This window comes from Hylobates moloch, unplaced genomic scaffold, assembly GCF_009828535.3.
Source record: "Hylobates moloch isolate HMO894 unplaced genomic scaffold, HMol_V3 SCAFFOLD_13, whole genome shotgun sequence".
Taxonomy (NCBI): domain Eukaryota; kingdom Metazoa; phylum Chordata; class Mammalia; order Primates; family Hylobatidae; genus Hylobates; species Hylobates moloch.
The window spans coordinates 41,238,144-41,260,347 of NW_026652288.1; the positions used below are offsets into that span (position 1 = coordinate 41,238,144).

The 22,204-nt window shown below is 40.3% G+C and overlaps 1 protein-coding gene across 2 annotated transcripts in view; it reads right to left on the minus strand.

Moving 5' to 3' along the window:
• SRGAP1 (SLIT-ROBO Rho GTPase activating protein 1) overlaps positions 1-22,204 on the minus strand; it is a 302,903-nt gene that overhangs the window by 92,875 nt on the left and 187,824 nt on the right. For both annotated transcript variants that reach the window (XM_032173165.2, XM_032173166.2), the window contains exon 4: positions 18,736-18,798. In XM_032173165.2, the coding sequence (XP_032029056.1) occupies positions 18,736-18,798 (63 nt within the window). The remainder of the gene's footprint in view (positions 1-18,735; positions 18,799-22,204) is intronic.

The following is a 22,204-nucleotide window of genomic DNA, read 5'->3' on the forward strand; positions in this document are numbered from 1 at the left end:
TAGCCCAGACCTCATAAAAACTAAAACAATGTATCAGTGAGGATGGTCTTGGAGGTGACTGCAAAGACACTTACACATTTATAAAACACTCCTGAATTCACACTTTGGAAATGCTTTTGGCCTGTCTACACACACCTCTTATAATTAGCGCCTTTTTCAATGTATGGTGACAGTTACTCTAAAATCAGGTAGACATTAGCTCAGGTATCAGGGTGCAATGTATACTGATTTTATTTATTCATCCACAAAACAGCTACTGAGTGTCTGAATACCAGATACTGTGCTAGACCTTGAGACTAGAGATGAAAGACACAATCTCTCCCCAGTAGGGGTGGCACAAAGGCCAGCCTACTCCTACTGCACTACAAATAGGAAGTGGATATATGCAGAGGTGGGAGAGGGGCAGTTGCTGGACTTCAGGGTATGCTGAGTGAGAATTAGGTAGAGAAAAATTCCCAGGCTTCTTTGTAATCAGCTTATATTTAAGTCTGGAAGCCCATTTAGGGAGAGAAAAAAATGGATAATATATTTCATTTATATAAAGGATATAAAGGCATGAGAAGCCAACCCTTAACATATACCTACAATGGATGTCTCTGTTTCTCAGTTCCCATCCCATCCCCCACCTCCCACTTAAGGCCTGCAAGTGAAACCAGAAAGTTTTTTTTTTTTTTTTTCTTGTTCCCAGCATCAGGGCTGAAAGAGTTGCTGATCCCTGAGGCCATGACTGCTCAGCAGGACTGTTACAATGATAAACTTTCACAAACCCACCTTCTCTCCCTGGGCCAATGTGGCTCTTCATAAATCAGTGAAAGCAAAGTTTACAAAACTTTAATTACGCTTGCAAAATAGCATTTATAGGACAATTCAGTTTGAGTAGTAGCATACTCATGGTTAAGAGCTCAGACTCATGAGACAGACTGCCTGGGTTCAAATCCTGCCTCTGCCCTTACTTGCTGTGAGGTCTTTGGCAAGTAGCCTAACCTTTCTGTGCCTCAATTTCCTTACTGTAAAATCAGAATTACAATATTACTCACTGCCTAAGGTGGTGGGGAGGATAAAATGTGTTAACACATACGAAGAGCACAGAAGAAAGAGGCTGACATATAAGTGCACAGTAAATGTCAGCTATTGATATTTGAAAAGAATGCCATTAAATAATTCATTTTAATAGCAGGTCATAATTTTTCCATGATTGGAGGGATTGTTGTTTCTAATAGAGGTAAAAGGAAGAAAATCAGCAATATTTCCATTTATATACTACTCTGCTTTTGCACTGCTATAGAGAACCACCTGAGACTGGGTAATTTATAAAGAGAAAGGATTGATTGACTCACAGTTCTGCAGGCTGTATAGGAAGCATGGCTGGGGAGGCTTCAGGAAACTTACAATCATGGTGGAAGGTGAAGGGGAAGCAGGCATGTCTTATGTGTCCAGAGAAGGAGGAAGAGGGCAAAGGGGGAGGTGCTACACACTTTTAAACAGCCAGATCTTGTGAGAACTCTATCATGAGACAGCACGAGCAGGATGGTGCTAAACCATCAGAAATCACCCCCATGATCCAATCACCTCCCACCAGGTCCCACCTCCAATACTGGGTATTACAATTCCACATGAGATTTGGGTGGAGACACAGAGAGAAACCGTATCAGTGAATATGTTAAGAATTTTAGCAAGGCTCTTTATTTATGTATTTATTGAGACAGAGTCTCACTGTTACCACGCTGGAGTGCAGTGGTGTGATCTCGGCTCATTACAACCTCCACCACCCCCTCACACCGGGTTCAAGCAATTCTCCTGCCTCAGCCTCCTGAGTAGCTGGGATTACAGGCGCCTGCCACTGTGAGTGGCTAATTCTTGTGTTTTTAGTAGAAACGGGGTTTCACCATCTTGGTCAGGCTGGTCTTGAACTCCTGACCTCATGATCCACCTGCCTTGGCCTCCCAAAGTGCTGGGATTACAGGCGTGAGCCATCGCACCCAGTCTTATTTATTTATTTATTTATTTGAGATGGAGTCTCGCTCTGTAACCCACGCTGGAGTGTAATGGCACGAGCTCAGCTCACTGCAACCTCCACCTCCCGGGTTCAAGCGATTCTCCTGCCTCACCCTCCAGAGTAGCTGGGATAACAGGCATTTGCCACCATGCTGGGCTAATTTTTGTATTTTTAGTAGAGATGGGGTTTCACCATGTTGACCAGGCTGGTCTTAACTCCTGACCTCAGGTGATCCGCCCCCACCACAGCCTCCCAAAGCACTGGGATTACAGGCATGAGCCACCACACCTGGCCACAAAACTCTTTAGAATGAGCAAATAGACCAAGGTGAACAATTAAATAGCATGAGATACGGTCTTTATGGCAAGTTTATCAAAGGAAATTTGAGATACATTATGACTCCATTGAAATGGAATCAGCCTAACAGTCTGAATTTGTCATCAAATTATATTTATAATCCAAACAAATGCTTTGAACAAAAGGCACTGTCTGGGACTCTGCACCCTGCTGGCTAGGGACTACCAAGGAACCAAATGACAGGGCAAACGAGATGCAGAGACTAAGTAAAATAAAGGGAAAAATAGAGAACACATATGCAAAGGGAGGAAATAAAGCTAAGAAAAATCACAGAAATAATCAGCTTCTGTTCATTGTAGTATTAACACTTTTGTTTCAGGAGTAATCATACAAAGCAGCATTTTTTTTCTTTTTTGGGGATTAAAAAAATATTTTTATTTGTAATTGACATAAAAAAATTGTACATATTTATGCAGTACAGTGTGATGTATGCATACTTTGTATAATGATAAAAAATGACTAAAAAAGGTAATTTAGATAAAATGATGCAAAAATAACATTAATATTATATGAAAATACATACATTGCTAAAAAGTAAAAGCACTGATACTCATACATTTAGATGGGTCAAATAATGCAGCAGAAAATTCAGACAGGCTAAAGAAATGTTTGAAATGTGCTCAAGATCAATAGTAAGTGAAGAAACATGAGGCAGAATTTTTTTTTTTTTTGCTTTGAAAGCTCATGTCACTTGTTTGTAATAGGAAATCACGTCATCCAGAATTTAGAAAGTGACTGTGAGGGCTTGTTGTCGGTTGTCGAGGGGAGGAGTGGGCAACTTATGTGCAAAGCTAGGTCTGTGGCTCTGGTCAGGGCACTGCCTTGGGTCACTCTGTGCTGGCCCAGGCCTGCTCCATGCCTGGCTGCTGGATAAACCAGTTCTCTTCTGACCCACAAAGCAATACAATGGTGGGGCAAACTCAGGATCTCTCTCAGCCCGGAGATCTGACTGATGAGGCAGAGTTTTTAACTATTTGTAAAAAAAATGGAAGTATCTCATACTGCCATTGACACAGCCAGGTGGGAGGGGGGTCACTGGAGAAACGCCAACTGGCCTGCCCATGGGGTGGAGCCTCGGGAAGTTTCGGCCCTTTGCAGTGGGAAGGAGCTGGTCCCTCCTCTTCCTGTGTAGAACCTGAGATTCAGTCTTTCAGTGGGAGAAGCACTGGAGCATGGGACACTGTCCCAGGGAGAGTTCTGTTTCCCCCTTTTCTTCCTTTTCACCAAATAAAACCCTGTCCTACTCACCATTCAAATTGTCTGTGAGCCTAAATTTTCATGGCCATGGGACAAAGAACCCTGTCTTTAGTTGAACTAAGGAAAAGTCCTGCAACACCATAGCATACTGAGATTTTGCCCCTAGTAAATTTACAGAGTAGCATTTTTAACGGAAAGGTCTATGAACAACGAACCTGGATTTTGGTCCTGGCTTTGCTGCAAAATAACTCTGTAAACTCAGCCTTTCTGATCCTCATCTATTAGAGATGACAACATGAGGTCTCTCTACAGGATCAAAATTAGGGAGACAATCAAATCTAACTTTATACCTCAGGTACTTTGAAAAGTGTGGGATGAAAGACAAAGTACAAAGTAGAGGCGTGATCACAGAAGGAAAAATTGATCGCATAACTTCTGGGTGCGGAAGGCTTCCTTTCAGGAGAATTTTAATATATCCTTTAAAAGGAGAATATCTGATGAAGCTCAAAGGAAATAGTGTAGGATGACATTTAGGAGTAGTATATGAAAACAGTGTCCTTACTGTTATTCCAGTTTTTATTTTCTGATGGAGCCTTCAGTCTCCCATGCAGAGCCTGTGTGACTCTAAGGCAAGGTTTATGTAACTCCTACAAAGGAGGTGGTTGGTTTATGTGCCCTCTTGGGTCTTTTCTAACTCTAAAATTCTATTGATATTGAATCCATGATTTCAAATTTTTATCTCATAATAACTAAATTCGGTAAGAATTTATTATTGGGGAAACATATATAACATACTTCTCAGTGTCAGGGTAGACGGCAGCTAATTTTTTTTTTTTTTTTTTGAGACAGAGTCTTGCTCTGTGCAGTGGTGTGATCTCGGCTCACCGCAACCTCCTTCTCCCAGGCTCAAGTGATTCTCCTGACTCAACCTCCCAGGTAGCTGGGATTACAGGTGTCTGCCACCACACCCGGCTAATTTTTGTATTTTTAGTAGAGACAGGATTTCACCATGTTGGCCAGGCTGGTCTTGGACTCCTGACCTCAAGTGATCCACCCACCTTGGCCTCCCAAAGTGCTGGGATTACAGGCATGAGCCACTGTGCCCATCCGGCAGATAAATTTTAACCAAAAGAAAAAGCCAGTGTAATAACAAATTATACTAATTATCTCCTTCTGGTTCTGTTGACTTGAGACAGCAAGGAGTCCACCGTGCTATGCCAGGGATATAAGATTCCTCCTGGAATTCTCCATGGGCTCCAAGGCCATAACTCATCTGCTTTGCTGAACAGAAATTACATCTAGAAATGAACAATGCCCCTATAGTCTATCTAGCACACTGTTAAATTGATGAACCTTATACAGGGATATCTATTACTCTAGTGACTTTAATTAGCTCCCAAACTGATTACTGATCAATCATCAAGTGCTCATTAAGGAGGAAAACCCAGGAGCTATTTGGTAGGTGTGGGCTGACATACTTACAGATATGCTACGTGCTTCTATTTTTGATGGTTACATTTCAGTTAAATCAGGGCATTAGTCATCTTTTCCAAAATGCTAAATTTAACCATGATTTTTAAATGTTAACATAAATTACAATTAGTTTCATAAGATTTTGGTACTTTAATAAAACTAATGAAAAAGGATCAACTTACCCTAAAGAAGATAAATTGTTTTATGGCTTATTAAAAAGAAAATGTTTCTATTTGTAATGAAAGTAAAGTGTACTTATAAATCTTAATCTGCACTTGCTCTTTCCAGCAGTTATTGGAGGCAGGTTCTACTTTAAGTCTTTGAGTCATAGGTGGGGTTATTGGTTTTGTTTATCTCTAAGGAACTCTTGATCAGCATTCATATTCAGCAAAAGTTTCTCAAGCCCTCTACTATGTACAACAAATAGGCCTTGTCTTATTTGACTTAATGTTCTATTGCTAGAAATCCAATTATGTTTTCTTCTTTATTGATTTATGCTAGTTCATTAGTTCATAATTTTTTATAAACATAATTATCAATTTGGTGTTATACTACAGTATCTGCCCACTTCACAATTATCAGAGATTTTGACATGAAATAAACGCTATTTTATCCAATAAATTCTAATTTAGCAAAAGATTATTTTCCTTTCTTTTCTCTCGAGTACTCATTGTAGTGGGGTAAAGAGAGAATGGTAAGGAAATGGGATTTTAAGAAATCTCAGTTTAATGCTTTATTTATTTATTTATTCGTTTATTTATTTTTTGAGACGGAGTCTTGCTCTATTGCCCAGGATGGAGTGTAGTGGCAAGATCTCGGTTCACTGTAACCTCCACCTCCTGGGTTCAGGTGATTCTCCTGCCTCAGCCTCCCTAGTAGCTGGGATTACAGGCACGTGCTGCCATGCCTGGCTAATTTTTGTATTTTTAGTCGAGACGGGGTTTCATCATGTTGGCCAGGCTGGTCTCGAACTCCTGACCTCAAGTGATCTGCCTGCCTTGGTCTTCCAAAATGCTGGGATTACAGGCGTGAGCCACTGCCCCCGGCCTGCTTCATTTATTTTTACATCAATGATTTGCTAACACTCTTGCAATATTAGAGTGTATGGAGTTCCCCGTAGAGGCAATGTTTCACACATCTGTGCTTTCCCTCACACACTCTCCTCTTTTTGGAATGCTTTTCCCATCCATCCTTTATCACTAAATTCAGGTGTCAGCTTTTTCACGAAGTCTCCTGAGTGGTTCCATGCTTGCCCAGAGCCATAGAGATCTCCATCTAGTCTGGTGCCCAACACTGTACATGGACATATCTCACCAGTCTAGCTCCCTGATCACAGGGCTGTGTGTTACTCGGCCATGCTCAGGACTTACATATTTGTAGAAAGAACCCATCCCCAGCCATTCAGTGTTTAAGACTTGGATGCAATAAAAATAATCCTATAACAATTTCAGAGCAGAAGCAACAATGCTTTTAGTACTTTCCATTTATCTGATTTAGAGACATGACACAAATTCTGAGATTTTGGACAAATGGGGAGTAACTGCATTCCATAAATTCTAAGACCTTAAAGTCACAGATCCTCTCTCCGTACTTGCTGGCAGCGACCCAGAAAGAAGAGAGGAGCACTGTCCTAAAAGAGAGCCCATTCCATTTCTGAACCGCTCTAATGGTGCATCCCAGGAATCAGAATGCTTGGGTTCAAATAATAGTTTTGCCTTATACCATGTTCCTGGGTTTACTCACCTCTAAACTGGGAATAAGAGTATTACCTGTAAGGTTGGAAAAATGAATACAAAAATGAATAAATGAATACATGTCAAGCCCTTGCAGTGATCACTGGTACACAGTGAATGCTTCAAGAATGCAACACAAGTAATAAAGTACCCCACTCTTCTATCACATCTGCTATGGTCTGAACGTTTGTGTCCACCACAACATCATATGTTGAAATCCTAACTCCTCAAGGTGATGACGGGATTGGGGGGACATAACCAGGGTGATCAGTCATGGGAGCAGAGTACTCATGAATGCAACTAGTATAAAAGAGGTGTGAGAGAGACCTCTTGTTTCTTCAACCATGTGAGGGCACAGCAAGAAGGTGTTGTCTATGAGCCACAAAGGGGTTTCACCAGATACTGAATCTGCTGCTGCCTTGATCTTGGATGTCCCAGCTCTAGAACTGGAAAATAAATTTCTCTTGTTTATAAGCCACCCAGTTTGTGGTATTTTGTTACAGCAGCCAGAACAAACTAAGAAAATCTTTTCAGCCCACAATAGCTATAGCCTATCCAGTGCTCACTTGTTTATTCTCACACACCTGAGAGGCCGGGGAGCCCAGGGATCGTCTTTGTTTTATGGGTCAAAGCAACTGAGCTGCAAAGAGACTTACTCATGCCCAACAAATCAACAGAGAAAGTCGGTGATAGAGAAGGTCATTCAGAAAGTTCTTATTTCAAAAGCAGTTTTCATACAACGTCTTCAGAGGCACTGAAATACAAGTTTAATCTACTGAAAGAAATATCCAAGAGTCTGCACATGGAATAGATATTAACCAGGGCCACAGTGGCAGCAGGAGCTAAGCAACAGCCTTTGGTGGCAAAGGAAAAGTTTCAAGTAGTTGGCAGTGTTGAAGGGGAAAGCACATGCATAATGAAAGGCCACCAAATTTACTAGAATTTCAAAGTCACCTGCAACTTTAAATATTTAGTTCTCAGGGAAATGTTTCACATGGCTTCAACATTACATGTGTGTATTAGACCTCTATATTACAAGGTTTAGTATACGAAATATTTACACCGAGGACCCAAGATACTTCAGAATCTTGAAATCATTAAAGACCCACACCTTTAGAATTGTAGCATCAACTAAAATGGAAAGGCTGCTGTGGAATCCTTTTCTTTTAATGAAAAGTGGTTCGGAAATTGACACATATATTCTATGCCTCAGATTCAATACATCTCACTCCTTTTATTGGAACAATAGAAAAAAAAAGAGAAATAAGAGGCCTTTGTTAATCTGTGCAAGAGAGCTTTTTGAGTTTGCAAACTGCTTTTGACTGGATGTCTAACCATTTTTTTTGCTATGTTCTTTGCAATCTCGTTTTAGTAGCTGTTCTGAAATCATTCAACTTCTGATTTTCCCTCTTTCCTTAGATAGGGCTCCAGAGCGAGATTCTATGAATGTACCTTGTGCTTTTTCCCAACTCTGTGCCTTGGCTCTCACTGCTCCTTTTCCTCAGATGCCTTTCCCCCGTTTCATCTCTCCTCTTACTGAAATCCTGGCTATCTTCTCAAGTCCATTTTTAGACCTTTTTCTCTCTGCAATTTTCTCAGTCCTCAACATGGACCCCTGTCTTTGGATCTCCAAAGCCCTCTGCCTGAATCTATCTGTGGGTACATAATAGCCTGTGTTACGTACCCACACTATATTCACCAGTAAAAAGGGAGTACAGCATGTGGGCTAAGAGCATAGACTGCCTTGTCTGAGACTTCCTAGCTGTGTGACCTTGGGCAAGGTACTTAACATCTCTCTGCCTCAACTACCTCCCATGGTTGTTGGAAAAATATAAAGAACTAATTATGCAAAGTGCTTAGAATAGTGACTGGCACAAAGGTTAGCTGTTACTATGTCCTAACTTTAGCACATCTGCTAGACTGAAAGCCTCCTGAACTGGTACTGTCTCACCTGAAGCTCCTAGCATGGCAGCACACACCTCCTAAGAACCTACTTGCTAATCTGAATTAAAATAAAACCTAGGTTTCAGTTCCAACCTGGCCATGAGTTAGCTCTGGGACGTTAGTGAATCACTTAATCTCTCTGAGTCTTCCGGATATTCTTCCAAAATGAGGAGGTTAATTTGAACATTTCTTTTTTTTTTTTTTGAGATGGAGTCTTGCTCTGACTCCCAGGCTGGAGTGCGGTGGTGCGATATTTGCTCCCCACAACCTCCTCCTCCTGGGTTCAAGCGATTCTCCTGACTCAGCCTTCCAAGTAGCTGGGATTACAGGCGTGCATCACCACGCCTGGCTAATTTTTGTAGAGACGGGGTTTCACCATGTTGGCCAGGCTGGTCTCGAACTCCTCACCTTAGGTGATCTGCACACCTCGGCCTCCAAAAGTGCTGGGATTACAGGCATGAGCCACTGCACCTGGTTCTTAATTTGAACATTTCTAAAGGTCCATTTCGGTCCCCAAATGCTATCAAACTATGGTAGGATCAAATTCACATAATCATGTGAGTTAGAAAACTATGCCAGTGAGTTAAGATATGTTGAATTGGATCATCTGATAACAACTGATTTAGAGCTTGATTTCCTTTACGTGATTTTTTACATTTCTACTGGTCAACATTTCTGGTCCAATTTCAAACAGTAAAATCCAAGAAAATGCCTCTAATTTATTTTGGCATGTATCATATATATTTAGTACTATAAACAGCTTAAGATGTCTGTCATTAAAGCATTCTAATCACTTAAAAATTATAATACCGTATTTCAGAACATAGTAATTTGGACAAAATACTTCATTGAGAAGGATTCTGGATATAAAACATTCTTTAGAATTTTTTTTTTTTACTAAACTATACTTTCTAACACATTCTCATTTCTAAACTAAATAATTACATTGGGGTTCATATGGCTCACTTTTTTTTTTTTAAAAGACAGCCTTACTTGTGGTATATAAACATTAATCATAACTAATTCTTAAATATCAGAAAGAAAATGAAACTATAAGCAGGAGGTAGGAAGCAGTTGGCATCACTGATCAGCAGAATGCCCTCAAAGATGTCTACATATAAAGTTATTATCAAACAGTTCTTCTCAGAGATCCTTGAATTGGTCATTTTATTAATCCCGATCATTCTGGCAGAAAAACAAAGCCAGGTTAAATGAGCTAATCTAGTCTCCAAAGTCAGTGTGTGTCAAGGCCAAGATAAGAATTCAGAAGTTGCTCACAGAGAGTCACGTGACCCCAATCCCTCTTTCTTTCCACTGAAGTGTCTAGCAATCAAAGCCAGGGGAAGGAGGTACGGAAATCCTTTTTCAGCCCAAGGTCCTAAATAGAGTGTTTTTAAAAAAGTTTTCCAGGAGGCATCATGGAGAATGTGGTATTCCACAGATATTTTCAGTTTGGGAGCGTTTTACATATTCCTACTCCTTATTTCCGTTTGTTCAGTGTTTTGTTTTGAGACCCAGGCCTCTGTAGTCTGTCTCAAAGGAATGAATTTTCATTTTCACTACAGAAATATATATTTCAAATTCTTAAAATGCCCTTGAGCTAAAATAAATACGTAACCCCCACTCTTCCCTTCTCAAGGTCAAAAACCTCTTTGAGGCTCAGAGAAAAATCTTCCAATATGAGGTGGCAAGTATCTTGGGCTCTCGGAATGACTTTTCAACCTTGCCTTGGGCATGTTTCTTCTTTATAGAAGGATGCATTAGCTCCTGGTCTGTGGGAGGCTCACAAAACCAGCCAACAAAGTTTCCCTCCGCAGTCCTCGGAGGCTGTTTTCAAGGAAGGGCTTGAAATAATAAACAGCATCTTTTCATTCCCTCTAAAAAATAATTAGCTTTTTTTTTTTTTTATTTAAACGTTTTAAAGAGACAAGGGCTTCAAAGATACATAAAGGCCAGGCTAGATTCTGTGCTCACATCAACTCTGTTTTTTAAACCGCTCCTGTGAAAGTTACTCAGCCCACCTCTGGGTTTGTACCAGGACAGCCTCCATCCTCCATTTACATTTGTTAAGCATTGATATGGTTTGGCTGTGTCCCCACCCAAATCTCACCTTGAATTGTAATAATCCCTACGTGTCAAGAGCAGGACCAGGTGGAGATAACTGAATCATGGGGGTGGTTTCCCCCATGCTGTTCTCATGATAGTGAGTGAGTTCTCAAGAGATCTGGTGGTTTTACAAGGGGCTGCCCCTTCACTTGGCACTCATTCTCTCTCCTGATACCCTATGAAGACGTGCCTTCTGTCATGACTGTAAGTTCCCTGAGACCTCCCAACCATGGGCAACTGAGTCAATTAAGCCTCTTTTCTTTATAAATTACCCAGTCTAAGGTATTTCTTCATTGCAGTGTGAAAACGGACTAATACAGGCATATTGGAGTTAGCGCTCATTAGGAAGAAAACAAAGCTGAATGGAGCAAGACATGGATCCTTAGAAGTAACCACTATGTTTCATATGCACACTGAACAGGAAGTTTTACATTATAACACTAAAGCTAAACGAAAGGCTGCACCAAAAATTAACATATCCTAATTTTTTTTTCTTTCTTTTTTTGAGACTGGATCTTACTCTGTCACCCAGGCTGGAGTCCAGGCTGGAGTGCAGTAGCGCAATCATGGCTCATTGCAGTTTTGACCTCCTGGACTCAGGTGATCTGCCCACCTCAGCCTCCTGTGCAGTTGGGACTACAGGCACACACCACCACACCCAGCTACATTTATTAATTTTTTGGGACAGACAGGGTTTTGCCATGTTGTCCAGGCTGGTCTTGAACTGGGCTCAACTGATTCTGCCAGCTCAGCCTCTCAAAGTGCTGGGATTACGGACATGAATCACCACACCTGGCTTCATATCCTAATATGAAAGCCGATTACCCAAAGTCATTTGGGTTTGCCCATTCTGTAACCCATATAACGGTCTAGAAAGCTCATGTTTTTACAAGTATCCATCACAGAATGCAGTGTGAGAGTTTTACTGATTCTTTAGCTCAGGTTTACCACTCCTCCTGCCACCTCCTCTGCACATCCTTCTCTAAGGCAGCTGCCCAGTGAGGAACTGATGGGCCTTGGGAACAGAAGTGGGTTTAGATTTTGGATCAGTCACTTACTGTCTGCATGATCCTGAGCTAACTATTCCAAGCCCCAGTTCCCACATGTAAGCCTGAGATTAGGCATACCTGCCTCACAGTGCTGCTGCGGGAAATAAATGGGATAATGTGCTTGCCCTCATGGTAAAGGGTTGGATAAATCTTCATTTCCTCAGTTCCTTTCCTCTTGATCTAATGGAACTTGAGGACAGATTACCTCTTGACTCTGGCTAGCTGTGTGTGCTGCTGATGCATAGAGAGTGTGATAATCAATTACACACAATTAACAATCAATTTCACATGGATTTATCATGACATCTGTGTTAATCTTGACTAGAATTAGCTGACTGAGAGTGGTCAACTCCTTGTTTTGTAAAATGCTGAGTGTAATGCTGTAAAGTCTAGAGGAAGTAAAGAAAGAGTAATAAAGGGCAAATCATGCCCTTTAATTTCTATTAAAATACTGCATAACGTTTTGAGATTTTGGTAGTGGGACGGGCTTAACACTTTAAACCCGTTTCATATGACCTCTTTACTGAGCCGATGAAGGCACATTTTGTTTTGAATGTTCCCTCTAACCTTTGTGTCACTATTTTTCTCAGTTTTTGCCTTTCACTTTTCCACTTCTTCGATTACAGCCCCGTTAACATTTACTATCAATGTAGTTTCTTAGGGAAGTTACCTTCCTTTTTTTTTTTTTTTTTTGGTACAAAAGTAACATACATTCATCATAAGAAAAATTCATATATATGTAAAAAACCATCTGTAATTACTGTTAAAATCATTCCTGATATCTGCATTTACTTTGTGAGGCTGACATGAAGCTGGGGCCATACCCATTCCACTGATAAAGAGGGCAATGATGATGAGGAGGCTAACACTAACTACTAAAGTTTTTTAAACATTTACCGTGTGACAGGCACTGTTCTGAATGCTTTACCTGTACCAACTCAGCTCTACTTTTCCACTTACCTCTTATACCTGCCATATTATACATTTATTTATGGCCCCTCTCTCTCTCTTCCCTGGAATGTAAATGCCTTGAGAGGAAGGACTTGGTCTGTTTTTATTCACAGCTATATCACCAGTACATCTCACAGTGCCTAGCACAGAAAGCATGCAAAATGTTTCCATTTGTCTTCAGAACATTCATTCTTTTTAACAACTCTAAGAGGTATTATTTTGATCTCTATTTTACAGATGAGAAAACTGAGGCACAGAGTCACACACACCAGAAAGGGACAGAGCTGTAACTTAAGCATTGACCCTTCCCCATTATACCCTTGTGCCTTGTCAGACACTGTAATAATTAATTTTATGTGTCAACTTGACTAGGTCGTGGGGTGCCCAGATAATTTGGTCAAACTTGATTCTGGATGTGTGAGAGTGTTTCTGGATGAGATTAACATATGAATCAGTAGGCTGGGTAAAGCAGATTGCCCCCTCCAATATAGGTGGGTCTTAGTCAACCCACTGATGACCTGCATTGAACAAAAAGGCTGAGTAAGAGAGAATTCACTCTCTCTGTGTGATGGTCTTTGAGCTGGAACATTGGTCTTTTCCTGGAGTTGAACTGGAACTTACACCATTGGCTTTTCTGGTTTTCAGGCCTGAACTCAGACTAGAATTATACCATTAACCCTCCTGGCTGGATCTCCAGCTTGCTCACTGGAGATCTTGGCACTTCTCATCTTCCATAACTGTGGGAGCCAACTCATTACAGTAAATCACTTTGCACACACACACACACACACACACACACACACACCCATTCTGTTGGTTCTGTATCTATGGAGAACTCAGACTAATACAGGTGCCCCGAGAAGCTAAATGATTTCCCAGTGCCACACAACTAACAATTAATGAAGCTGGGATTCAAATATAAGCTTGCTGACTGCCAGTCCAGTTACTTTTGTTTCATGATAGCACAACGGTGTCCCTGGTTTCTTAACCCTACTCCCAAACTTGCTAATTCTATCCTTTAGCTTGCTTTCAAATGTTTAACTCAAAAAGAATTAGCAAATTAGGCTGAGAAAGGGAGTCTGGGGATCCTGGTTCACCCTTTCACTTTTAGCCAATGAATTCCACCTGTTAAATCATTTAAATACACATGTCTAAGAAGTACAGGTTGCCATTGAGCCACATGTTCAATTTGCCACCTACATTTTGTTAAAGCAACATTAATGCCATTGATTCTAAAAACTATAAATGAGCTGAAGATAAATTGCTTATGTTCCCTGTATTGTGGGGGAAGCATTAACATTTAGAGATCTTATTTAGGAAATAGTTCCCCACAACTACGGCAATAGAGATAAAAATGACAGTAAAGGGTAGAGGTTCTGCAGCCAGTCCTGGACTTGAGATCCCACCCTATCACTTACTGGGCACCCTGGAGCAAGTCCCTCTGAGCCTTAGTTTCCTCGTCTGTCAAACGAAGATGATGAGAATAACTACCTCATAGAGGTGCTGTGAGGATTACATGAGATAATGCAAATAATATGCTTAGCGCAATAACTAGCACAAACATAATCAGCATAATCAGCATGTGGTAAATGTTTAGCTACTCTGGCAGGCATGGCTAGTTAGCTACAAATCACTCCCCTTCTCTTTCAAATGAACAGAATCCCATTTTTAAAAAACTGGTTAGCAGTGACCTGGCTAGCTAAAATACTGTAATTCCCAGACCTCCTTGCAGCCTGGTGAGACCATGTTCTAAGTTCTGGCCAATGAGATGTATACGAAAGTCTTGTGTGAGACTTTTATGGAGTCTCCTTAAAAGGCAAGGCCCTTCTTCCCATTTTCCATTCTGTTGCCATGAATGCAGATGTAATGGCTGGAGTTCTAGCAACCATCTTGAATTCTAAGGCCAAACGTTACAATGGGGTTTATCTGAACAATGCAGTAGGAGGAGCTTGAGTCTTGCAAGGCTTTATGTTACCTCCATACCAGGCCTGAACTGTCAATCTTTGGTCTTTTTTTTTTTTTGTGAGAGAGAATATAAACATCTATTTGGTTTATGCCATTATTTTGAGAACCTTTGTTCTTCAAGGCTGAACTAATCATGTTTCTTTTCTTTCTTTCTTTTTTTTTTCTTTTTTTGAGATGGAGTCTCACTCTTGTCACCCAAGCTGGAGTGCAGTGGTGCAATCTCGGCTCACTGCAACCTCTACCTCTTGGGTTCAAGCGATTGTCCTGCCTCAGCCTCCCAAGTAGCTCGGATTACAGGCACCTGCCACCACGCCCAGCTGATTTTTGTATTTTTAGTAGAGATGAGGTTTCACCATGTTGGCCAGGCTGGTCTTGAACTCCTGACCTCAGGTGATCCACCCACCTTGGCCTCCCAAAGTGCTGGGATTACAGGCATGAGCCACTGTAGCCAGTGAAGACTGAACTAATCTTAACTGCTCTGGCTGTCTTTTGTAGTGGCCTAACAATTCAAATAGAGGTTTAAAACCATTTGAGGCCTTTTTTTTTCCCCCGGCAAATAAAAGCAAGATTGGGCAAAAATATAGAAAAGGAGCTGCAAGTCTTCAAAGCCTTTCCTTTCAGTAGCCACTCTAATGCCACCATCCTGTTTTCTGCTTGTAAGTCCAGGGCTTCGTGCCATATCCACACAACCTGTGCTCTATTGTATTATATATCTATCATATCATCATATGATATCATATCCACCCTATCATCCACACAATCTGGCCTGGTAAAACTCAGTTCACTCTAACATATAAATGACCATAGGGCATCTCTCTCTATTCTCCTTCCTGGGCATATATATTTTATTTGAGACAAAGACTTCTGATAAAATGTTTGAAAAAATCGACAATTGCTGTGGGAGCAATATTCTGGGGTAAGGAAGTCCAAACATAAGGCTGTCACCCACCACTAAGGTTGACTGTAGTTTAAAATTAAGTACTCCACTGGCACATGGAAGTTAGTGTACTTCTCAACTGCTCATTTTCAACTCCCAAGGAGTGTCAAGGGTTGAGAGCAAGTGAGGAGTGAATATTTGCCAGAAAAGACAATTAAAAAGCATCCTCAATTCCCTGAGGCTATGTATTTTATACCTGTTACTTCAACAATCACTATTACATCATCAGTTGTACAAAATTCTATGCACGATGCAACTAGGTTATTTGTTCATGACCAAAATACCAGTGAGTGGTTGAATGGGGAACCTAAACTACATTCCTCCAAATATTGTTCCACTGTTCAAATATGCCTCATCTCGCCTCTTTCCTGATGTAAACTGAGTAAGTATTAATATAATGGATAGATTTGATTTGAACAAGACAGAGTTTGTGTATCTGAAGATAAAGTGCAAGAGAGACCAAATAGCATCTCCTTTTAGAATAAAAAGGGAGAGGGTGTGTGTGTGTGCATGAGTGATATGAAGTTCTCTCGCCACAGAACATGACCTCTGGCCTTGCTGAGTATGCTCTCTGATTAAAGTAAATTTTTTCCGCAGGAGCAGTGATCTACAGATGACATAATTAAAACCTCATTACTTGTCTGCCCTATCCCTTAATTCCTCGACCAATTCGGAGAGGTTAAATGACTGTGATAGGGTCACTCCAACCCTGGTGGCCTTTGGTAGAACCTGGCTCTTTCGGCTTTCGGGCTGATATTGATAAGAGTTCTGAGGTGTCAGCTTACTTACTTGAACGCTACAGAGTCTGCAAAATGTCTAGGTGCAATCGATAGGCTGGATCTAGGAGAAATTTCATTATACATATCCCTCACTGAGATAAAATTTTCAGGACACTCTATTGACTTTTCCTGTATTCAGTGGTGAAGTTCATCTTTGCCACTGTTGTCTTTACTACTACTACTATTTTCAGACCATAATCAACAGGCTCTAACCTATCATGACATGACAACCAGCAGACTTATTTTTTTTAAGGTGTTAGGGACTGATTTCTATTTCTAGGTAAAACAATGTCTAAGCAAAAGGAACCTCAAGGAAAGTGCCACAACGTCCTCATCTTAAAAGAGTTCAATGGAAGACAACACAGAATTTCTGCTTATTCCTCTTTGGAAGTCTCAGGTATACAAAGGTCATTTTACTTTTAAATTACTGGGCTTCTAGAAATGGTTGATACCTTAGGGTATCAGAAACTAACAAATCACATAAGGCAGGAGCTAGAAATTGGCCTTTATCACATAAAAATCAGTTTCATTAAGCATTTGGTATATAGATCTAATCTCTTAACCTGAGGCTTTTGTAGGTTGCATGGAGCGTGGAAAGTTTCTGAAGGAGGAACTAACACCTAGAAACTGTCAATTCAATGTATATGTACAGATGCAGTAAATGTGCTTTATAAAAATAGATTTATCACACACATAGAAAAAAACTAGAAAGTTCATTTTATAAAGAATCATTTTATAAAAGTTTAATTTACAAGTTTCTTTAATTAGTAAGTATCAAAGGAGCATTAAAAATTTAATTTACAAAACTGTATTTTACACACATGGCTTTTTAGGAACAAATGGAATTGGTAAATCAAGAAACGTGCTTTCGAGTTTCAGGTTTAGTTTGCCTATAAAAAAACAATTCAGGCCAGGCTTGGTGGCTCATGCCTGTAATCCCAACACTTTGGGAGGCTGAAGTGGGAGGATCACATGAGGCCAGGAGCTTGAGACCAGCCTGGCCAACATGGCAAAACCCCGTCTCTACTAAAAATACAAAAAAATTTGCCGGGCATGCCTGTAATCCCAGTTACTCTGGAGGCTGAGGCAGGAGAATTGCTCGAACCCAAGAGGCAGAGGTTGCAGTGACCGAGATTGTGCCACTGCACTCCAGCCTGGGTGACAGAGCGAGACTCCTCAAAAACAAACAAACAAACAAAATAAACTTGTACAATAAAAATCCAAATATCTTTCATTAATATAAATTAATATTACTCATTTGTTGTTATTTTATTCTCTTAAAATATCCCCCAAAAGAAATTTGTATTTAATAACATGATCATTAAGTGTGAAAAAATATTTACATAAGTAAATTACCAATTCCAACTTGCAACATCATTAGGTGTTAGTTATTTTTGGTAGAGTAGTTTTAAATTATTTAACTTTTAATGATTACATGAAGTACCCTAAATAATACGTAAGTCACAAAAGCAAATTATTGCAAAAAAAAAAAAAAGATATCCTTCAAAAGTAGTTTCAATATGTCATTAACAAAACAATTAATTGAACTAAAATGTGGAAAAAAAAGAAAGTAACCAGAATAACGCAACCTAAATTGCTCAAGTTCCATAACGGCAACATTTTTTTGTTGTTGTTGCCCAAGCTGGAGTGCAGTGGTGTGATCTTGGCTCATCACAACCTCTGCCTCCTGGGTTCAAGTGATCCTCCCACCTCAGCCTCCCAAAGAGCTGGGATTACAGGCGCATCCCACCATGCCCAGCTAACTGTTACATTTTTAATAGAGACGGGGTTTCATCACATTGGCCAGGCTGGTCTCAAACTCCTGACCGCAAGTGATCCACCTGCCTTGGCCTCCCAAAGTGCTGCAGTTACACCACGCCTGGCCACAATGGCATCAATTTTAAACAAAATATTCTCGAATTCAATATATGTAGAGATTACATACAATCCAGTTAAAAACGTATCTTATGGAGACATCTATAGTTTCTTAAAGTGTGCTAATTGTGTATATACATGTGTATGCAGACAGATAGGTAGATAGATAATTTATCTGAATACAGTTTCTCCAAATTGGGATGGAGTGGCAAAGGAATGTAGCTGTGTACACCTATCCACTTGTTCCTGTATTTCAAGCAGATGAAGATCCATTGTCACTTCGGCTCGGAATGAATACTACAATGAGCAGTGTTTTTACAAACCAGAATTCTAACCCAAGGATTCTAGAAAAGAAGAAAGATTATGTACTTACCGTATAAAGCTCATTAAGAACCTTCATTAAATCCTCATGAAGTTGGAATGCAATCTCTTTGCTCTGTAATTAAAAAGAAAATAAAAAAGAATATTTAAAAATTATTTACATCTTAAAAAGTCCACTGACTGAAAATAGAGGAATGTATCCAACACTACAGAAAGACAGCAAGGCTCTGTAATAAACATCTTCAACGGAATGGCCCTTTGTAAACTCTAGACATTGTATACGGATGGTCCCCATAGGATCAACAGAGCAAACAAGTGACAACCTTGGTTGAATGGCTCCCCCGCCATCCAGACAGACTTTACCAAACAGAGAGAAAAAGTAAGCAGGTTGAAGCATCATGCTTGCTTAAAAGTTGAGTTGCAGAACTAAGGACCATTAAAGATAAACTGGATCATGAAAGTTTACAGTGTGATTCCCAAAAAGCTAACTTAGAAACCAAAGGGGAAATTAACTCCCTCTGTCCAAAGTTACAATGTGACTGACTACAAGTTTAATTTTAAGAAAGCACTTTTTTGTTTTTGGAGACAGGGTCTCGCTCTGTCACCCAGGCTGCAGTGCAGTGGCATGCTCACAGCTCACTGCAACCTTGAACCCCTGGGTTCAAGCGATCCTCCCACCTCAGCCTCCCGAATAGCTGCGACTACAGGGGCATGCAACCAAGCCCAACTAGTTTTTATATTTTTTGTAGAGACAGGGTGGCGTGCAACCAAGCTCAACTAGTTTTTATATTTTTTGTAGAGATGGGGTTTCACCATATTGCCCAGACTGGTCTCAAACTCAGTAATCTGCCTGCCTCAGTCTCCTAAAGTGCTGGGATTATAGATGTAAGCCACTGAGCCTGGCAAGAAAGCACTTTCAAAGCAGTAAAATGGTAAGTCCACTCAAGGTCCATAAACTTTTACCTCTGCATTTAATATTATTTTCAATGAAGACAAAAAAGTGGAGAGTATCATTCTTTTACCCAGTTGATAAAAAACAGCATTTAAAATAACCTTCCCCAGGCTAATTCTGAGAGTTTGATAGAGAAGTATTTGAATATTATTTTCAGCAAAAGCTGTAAGTTATTTTAAAGAAAACATATACCCAAATGATCTTTTTTTTCTCATTTTGAGTTCATTACGTAGTCAGCTACAGAAAATGGAAAAAAAAAGTGTAGCATAGCTTAATCTACAGTTCGCAACAATAACAACATCCACTGGTCCATGTATGTACCTCTCACTGGACTATCAGTATTAGGGATAAGGGCCATATCTTAATCAGTTCTGCAACCCCTCGGTGTCCTGTGTGGTGCTTGGGCAAGTGGGCACCAAGAATGCAGAATTTAAAGAGGGTCCTAGTCCTGGCCCAAGTCCATCTGTAAACATGAGGTCACTGGGTCAGGCCTCAACCAAAGCCAAACAAATATGATGGACTGAAGACTCATGGAAGATAAAATAGTGTGGGAAGATGGCATCAAAGCACTGAACTTTGAGAAATTTAAATTCATTAGCAGTATTTTTCACTGAATTTCCCGGGAGTATCTAAGAGAGTGCTGCTATTTACTAAGCTCTGCAGCTTCTAAAATCCCAAATTAGAGTTAGGGATTTTATGTCTTGCAGTGTCCCTGATATGTGAAGATGTGGGTTACAAATCACTCAAGAGTGAAAGGAAAGTCACAAGTAAAAAAAATGAAGTCAGTTGAAAGTCATTTTATTTTTCCTATGTCTTGATTATCGAGAGGGTATACGTTATACTACAAATCTCCTATGACTTCAGTTTGGTGTTATTTTAATATCAGATTTCATTCAAGGATCTGGGCCAACAATTTAGAACTCTCTAATGGGATCAAAGGCCACCAAGTAACTCTGCTCAGCTACCCACGTTTCAGGTAGCAAGTCTAAAAAGAAAAGATGGCTGGTCACATTGGCTTATGCCTGTAATCCCAGGACGTTGGGAGGCCAAGACAGGCAGATCACTTGAGGCCAGGAGTTCAAGACCAGCTTGGACAACATGGTGAAACCCCATCTCTATTGAACATACAAAAATTAGCCAGGTGTGGTGGCACACACCTGTAATTCCAGCTACTCAGGAAGCCGAGGCATGAGAACTGCGTGAACCCAGAAGGCAGAGGTTGCAGTGAGCTGAGATCACACCACTGCACTCCAGCCTGGGTGACAGAGTGAGACTCTGTCTCAAAAACGAAAAAGAAAAGAAGAAAATATTTCTTGGCTAAGACTTCAGAACAATAACAACAAAAAAATCCCTTATGTTCAAGAAACCTGAACCCAAGAAAATATTCTGGGTCAGATAAAAGATTTAGGTTTGTGGTTATAAGGGTCCTCAAAGCTATCTTAGGCCAAATATCTTAGGACAAGATGATTTTTTCTTTTATTTAACTTTTATTTTAAGTTCAGGGGTACATGTACAGATTTGTAGTATAGGTAAACTTGTGTCATGGGGGTTTGTTGTACCACTTATTTTGCCACCCAGGTATCAAGCCTAATACGCAATAGTTATTTTTCCTGATCTTCTCCCTCCTCTCAGCCTCCATCCTCCAATAGGCCCCAGTGTGTGTTATTCCCTTCTGTGTATCCATATGCTGACAATTCATAGTATGTTCCATATTTTCTAAGACTTTAGATAATGAGGTAGAAGAAATCTGGCATCACAGACAGACTGTGCTCTGCCAGACATACACTTACATTTTTCTTTTGTCATTCCCCAGAGGCCCTGAAATACATAAAGTTTGCCTGCAGGCAGTATAATATAATGCTTAAAAGCAAGGTCTAAGGACTACAGAGTCAGAATGCCTAATGTGAAGTCTCCATGACTTTGGATCTGCCTATGCCTCAGTTTCCTGACCTGTAAAATGAATATAGGCATTGTACTTACAAGGTTCTTGTAAGTGTTAATAAGATGATTCATGCATAGTATTTAGAATGGTTCCTAACACACAGTGAATACACCATAATTATCATTATTTATTTTTCCAGACACTGTTCGTCATGGCAACTCCCTTGAGTGAAAAGGCCACATCACATGTGGTCTCTTTTGACATTGATTCTATTGGCTTCCCTGTAGGAGAGGCTTGAGTTGACTTTGATGTCCCTCCCCACTGCCCTGGCCTTTAGATTCCTTCAGGTGACCCTGGATTCCAAAGGGCCCTTAAGGATTATGCTCCAGCTTTTCTTATATCCATATTCCCTTGCCATGTGTGTATATTAAACCTATCTTCCTACGTTACATTTTCTCAGGGAGTCCTACTACCAGTGCTATTGAATGAATTAATGAAACATCTCTTAAGAAATGGATAATTCCTCAAGTCCCCATAATAAGGTATATGTAACTGATGAAAGAGGCCCTTGAGGAGCAGGCTCTAGTGGGAATTTTAGATTTTGTGAAAAGTTGGTGTGGAGTTCCTTTCAGCAGGTAGACCCTTGGATGTCCTCATGACACAGCACCAAAGTTTCTGCCTGTTTGT